At 36.1% G+C, this 5,811-nt stretch overlaps 1 protein-coding gene across 1 annotated transcript; it reads right to left on the minus strand.

Annotated features, from left to right (window-relative positions):
* Positions 1 to 1,582: 1,582 nt before the first annotated feature.
* Positions 1,583 to 5,342, minus strand: LOC126617806 (cytochrome P450 714A1-like). Its single transcript, XM_050285865.1, has 5 exons — positions 5,023 to 5,342; positions 4,194 to 4,420; positions 2,924 to 3,174; positions 2,243 to 2,633; positions 1,583 to 2,159 (listed from the first exon to the last, which is right to left on the minus strand). Exons 1-5 carry the CDS (start codon positions 5,321 to 5,323, stop codon positions 1,728 to 1,730), a joined length of 1,602 nt encoding a protein of 533 aa, XP_050141822.1. The 5' UTR covers positions 5,324 to 5,342; the 3' UTR covers positions 1,583 to 1,727.
* Between the last annotated feature and the right edge of the window lie 469 nt (positions 5,343 to 5,811).

The following is a 5,811-nucleotide window of genomic DNA, read 5'->3' on the forward strand; positions in this document are numbered from 1 at the left end:
TTTAATGTTTCATTCTCCTCTCTCTCCATTTTCTTTACCTTTTTTTTTTCCCATTCTATGTCTTTCCTTTCTTCATAAGAATATGGAGAAAAATATTTCATTGCCTAGCAATGTGACTTGCATAAATTTGTTGAGCAATATTTCATTGCCCAGCATTGTGACTTGCATAAATTTAAAGGAAAACTAACGAAAAGTTTAAAAAAACTTTAGTTTTAATGAAAAATGACAAATAAAGGTGTAGTGAATAATATCAGGGAAAAACAAAAATATGGTTTTTCTTTAAAAGTGAACAATACCGGCAATATTTCGTTAAAACTCTCTAAATTTAATTACATGATGCATTGAGATTTTGTGCACTTGAGATCTAGCTGGGTAGTCTCCATCGTCATTTGGTGGGGACTTGGGATACTCACGTGTAGAAATTATTGTGAGGAAGATAAACGTGAGGGAGGGAGGCTTATTCCGAAAGAAATATATGTGGAGCGGTTCCAGTCCCTTTTGAAGGGACTTATGTGAAACATGGTTTGATATCCATTAATTCTGAAATTTAGGAGACACGAGAGAAAATTTGGAAAGAGAGAGAGAGAGAGAGCCCGCCCCCAGGGGGGGGGAAGAGTTAATTAGTAGGAAAATAATTATGAGAGTTTTAAATAATAAAGATGATAAAATATTATACATAAGACTTACCATATCGCAAGTTTTTATTGGATTGTAGTTTCATTCAGCAAAATTCAGTGGCAAGTCAAGCCCTACATAAGTTTTTCTTATTGGGATTCTTGATTTTTGCAGAAAAGAAAAAACAGTTTCCTAATGTTAGAGACTAAGGCCCCATTTTGTATTGTTTTTTTCAAAAACTGCTTCACTTTAAAGTTAAGTAATAAAAAAGTGTATGGAAAAAAATAGCCTGCTTATTTTTAAAGCAATGATTTCCAGACAACAACTTTTAAAAGCAATATGTAGGTTGCTTTTATAAAAAACAGAGTTGAGACTTTAATGAATATTTTTAATTCATATAATACACTAATTAATTTTAAAAAATGACATTATTTATCCTTGTATATACGTATTACGTTTAGTAAACAGAGTGCCCACCTACCATTACAACCACTAACCGTATATCACCACCACCATTACCACCACAACCACAACCGCCACCACTAGCATCACAACCACAACTACCATTACTACCAACATTATTGTCTTTCCCTTCGTCATAATTGCCACCAACGCCGCCACCACCACCACAACCACCACCACCACCACAAATGCCACCACTGCAGCATTGCTACCTCTACAGTCTAACCACTAAACCCCACCATTAATGCTGCCATCACGGCCACTACCCTCAACACCATTGTCGTTGCCACCACTTTCACTACAATGTCTATTTTACAATGTCTAGTTTTTTCATTATATACAATTATATCACTTTTACATTGAAACTTAACAAATGTTTTTACACTGTTTTTCCTACTCACAACATTTTTAAAAATACAGTTTATCAAACAGTCAACTACTTTAGTTTACAACTGAGTATTCTTAAAGCACAACAGAAGTAGTTAAAAAAAAAAACACAACAATCTCAAACTCGCCAGTAATTAACATATATAATTGATCAATCCAAATATGTATGAGATGGATAACGATATGAGTAATGTATGTTTATAACATACAGTGATAACATATCGTACTGAATATGAGTCTCCCTTATTAAAAATGTGATTATTTTATGTTCTCACGCGTCGAACAAGGAGTTTGATTCCGTGTTCAGGCAGCAATAACATTTTATAAACAGGGGAGTGCTGATAATTTGGAGAAAGGGAAAAGGAGAACTTGGATAGAACCAGGGAGAGAACTATCTTCAACTGTAGCGTGGCAAAAGTCTGGCCTATGCACAACCGACTCCCATAACCAAATGGCATGTATGCTTGGGGATATTTGCATGCTTCTGAGACCCCATTTGCAAACCGCTCCGGCTTAAACTCATTAACATCCGAACCCCAATTTTCAGGGTCGCGGTGCACTGCTGGAATGAATGTCCATATGTGAATACCTTTCGGCACATCTAAGTCCCCCAACTTCATCTCTGCAAGAGCTTCTCTCGCCATTATGACTCCAGGTCCATAAAGGCGCAGGCTCTCTTGAATCACCATTGTCAGCTGCAATACATAGATAAATGTAACATAAAAAAATATGAAAATATTTGTCAAACACTTGATAGTACGTACGTAAATTCGAGTACCGTTTTCATCTTGCGCAATTTATCCACGTCTTGCAAGCAATGATGCAGCTGATCAACACCCCCACAGACCTCAACAATCTCAGCACGAACGCGTTCTTGCCATTCGGGTTGTAATGCCAGTAGCATTAGGGTCCAGGATGCTGATAGAGCAGTGGTCTCAGATCCTGCAAAGTAGATAGTTTTGCAATTGTCCAGAATAAATTGGTCTGTTTTATGGCTAGGCATTTCAGTGCTAGTAGCAGCACTTTCAAGTATCATTTGTAATAGGTCCTTTTCAGATGCCCCACCCAATTGGATTTTCTTTTGGCGATCCCTCACTAATTTGAGCAACAAAGAATCCACCTCTTTTCTTAAAGTCCTTACTTTTTTGTCATTTTCCGTGGGAAGGAATCTGCATGGATGATTCAAATGCATGGTAAAAAAATATAGCATGAGTAAATTTGACGAGAAATATAAAATCATGTTCTAAGTTACTAACATAACACTAATGAGAGACACTTCCATGAAACATGTTGCATACTCCCTCTTTGAAGGATAGAAACTTAAGTGCAACATGGTGTATATCCTCTTGTGTCACATGGGGAAAGAGATGGACAAGCAATGATAGCAACCCTTTACACTTAAGATTTTGCCTTCTGAAAAGTATGCAACATGTGATAGGTAAGTTTTCTCCGAACAGACCTAAAATTGAGAAACCCAAAGAGCAAGCTTGGATGAGACAAGGCATCCTGAAGGATAGCAATCTTTGAAAAAATCTCGTTGCCTTGGGAATAAGAGCTACCAAAACAAGCTCTTGATATGATATCAGCAGATTGGCTTTTCAAATCCTCATCAACTGTGATTTCAGCAATGCCTTCCTCACTTTCACGCGTATGGCTCTCCCATTTCTTAATCGTTGCCATTGTAGATTCCTCCATCAGACTCACCATACCCTACAACTCTTCAACATTTCTATTACCGCACATGCTTAAATTTTAAGGACAAGTTTAGTGATGCACTTATGGGTTATGGTTATGGACATCATCTAATGTACCTCTATTGGGTTATGGTTATGGACTTCATCTAATGTACCTCTATCGACTTTCAATTCGGTTTTGAGCTCCATTGATATTTTAAAACATGCTTCAGATTCAGTCTTATCGAAAGTGGATTTCTTCTAACAATCTGATTTATGAAATTTTCTATGAATGGCTTGCAAGTTTGGGGGACCCTCCTTGAATTTAAAAATTTACATATTTGATGGTTTTGAGTTAAAAGTTATTTTTTGACATATTTAACTCAAAAAATGAGCCAAGATCAGTGGTTAGAAAGTTGTTGACACTATTGGCCACTTGTGGAAAGACCCACGTTAAAAAAATTATTTAAATCAAAATTCACACAAAAAATTTGTTCAAATATCCAAACAAAATCCACTTTCATCAAACAATTCTTTCATTTTTTTTCTTTCTACCCACTATGTATTTGTGTTTAAAAATGGGGGTAGGTTGTGTGGTTTTCCATGTTCTTTCATGTGATGGTGTAAAAATGAGATAGGTTCAGTGAATTTTCGTTATTTATTAGAATTTAAATTTTTTTGAGGTTAGAATGTTCATAAAAATAAATTAGAATAATCTACATAAATTTTATTTTAAAAAAAAGTTACCGAAAAAATTAGGCTAAAATAAATCTTTAATCATTTCGGTCTAAAATCTCAAGCCAAAACCATTGGAGAAGAAAAACTGTTTCTTAGTTAGAGCCTAAATTTTCTGGACTAAAAATTTAAATTTTAACCCTAACCATTGGAGTTGGTCTAAGAAAAAAAAATAGCGGGGCTCAAAAATAAATTGAAAGTCCAATGACAAATGAATTATGTAAGGTTCAAAGTTGACGAGGCAATATTAAACTTCCTTAAATTTTAGAGGACAATAATTTAAACGTACATCATAGAGTGAAAAGGGTACATTCTCTATACCTTAACCTTGTCAAGGAAGAACTCAGGAGCAATGAGTTTCTTCTGGTAAGCCCATTCATGCCCATTCGCCCGGATAACGCCGTCACCTAGCAAGGGCTGCATTGACTTACTCAGATATGTGGGTCTACCCAAATCCAAGGAGTTGTGCAGTTTCAGCTCCCTTATCAACTTGGGATCGCTCACATACATGTGTTGCTTGCTCCCAGTTGAGTACATGTATACTGAACCTGCATAATTGAATTCATCCAAATATATATTAGTAACTTTGTTCACAAGTCCCAGGTTCTTCATATGTCGCAGTTGGCATGTCTATATATATACAGTTGGATCTATAGTTGATTCAAAAAGTGAAGAAAGTCGCATGTATGCTACACGATTAGCAAACGTAAGAGGTCCGATTTCTGAAACCCTTTCTTCAATCGATAAGGGCATCAATTATGAAAGAAATTGAGGTTCCATCAGTAGGGGGGACATTAAGGGACTAGGATATATAGTCCTAGGCCGCTTCAGCAATTTTCAAAATATACTAATGTGTATACACACACACACACATACATACATACATACATACGTACATATATATAATTCTCCTTATATGAATCTATATAAGGGTTATGATGTATAATTTGCCTCCATAAATAAGTTGGTTATACTTGGGTTTGTAATATTTTGAAGTATAATATAATGCTTTGGTGTATATTAGAAGTTAAAAGTTCAAGCATATTTGGTAATATGCATCTCGTAATGTAAAATCATGGCTCTGTAGTTGGGTTCTACCATGAAATTAATTAAGTATGCAGTTAAATATGAAATTTGATTAATGGCATACCATACTCCTGCTCCCATCGTTGAAGATAAGGAAAGCATGACGGAATCCAGTCGTGGTGCACACGTTTAGCATCAGATGGTTTCGGGTTGACTTTGATGGTGGACTGAATCTTCTTCATCTCTGGGATGTTCCCAACAATGAAGGAAGTTGGTGGCCCTCTGATGCCTTGGCTCCAAAGCACTGATCGAATCCTTGCAGGCTTCAGCCACATCTCCTTAAGCCATCGCATCACCACACTCAAAACACCGATCAACACAAGTGACCAACATATCACTACTACCTGATCAAAACCCTCTGCCATCTAGCTTTCTCTAGATTTTTATTACAGCTTAATACTTCCTCAACTTCTGCGATTTATAGAGTGGAGGAGAATTTCAAATTGCACTGTGACCTACTGACCAATGAGAGCGAGGGAGACAGAGCACAATATTCTAGGCTTTGATTCGGCAGGTGGCCGGCTTTAAGGTGCCATTTTGGAACAAGTGGCCGTATTCTTGTCATCCTTCAAAGGTTTCTAACCTACAACTCCTTGACCATAATATTCCGCTGATATTCTAATAAGTTTTTGTCTTTCTACAATAACTATAGTATAAACACGTGCACCGCATGGAAAACTTTAAACTAAACTGTGTATTCAATTGAGATTTTGAAGAATTTTAGTTCTTTTAGTGAATCTAGGAGTATTCAATCAGAAATTTAAGTGATTTTCTGAAATTCAATGTGTATTCAATCAGTATTTAAGATAGTTTATTAAAATCCTTAGAAATTTGGGTGTATTCAATTAAGATT

This window comes from Malus sylvestris, chromosome 4 (assembly GCF_916048215.2).
Source record: "Malus sylvestris chromosome 4, drMalSylv7.2, whole genome shotgun sequence".
Lineage (NCBI taxonomy): Eukaryota > Viridiplantae > Streptophyta > Magnoliopsida > Rosales > Rosaceae > Malus > Malus sylvestris.

Excerpts from the sequence above, each read along its gene's own strand:
- LOC126617806 (XM_050285865.1), bottom strand. The coding sequence starts at position 5,323 with ATGGCAGAGGGTTTTGATCAGGTAGTAGTGATATGTTGGTCACTTGTG. Across the intron at positions 4,421-5,022 it reads ACGATGGGAGCAGGAGTATG|GTTCAGTATACATGTACTCA; the intron begins GTATGCCATTAA and ends TCAATTATGCAG. Across the intron at positions 3,175-4,193 it reads TCTTCCTTGACAAGGTTAAG|GGTATGGTGAGTCTGATGGA; the intron begins GTATAGAGAATG and ends GAAGAGTTGTAG.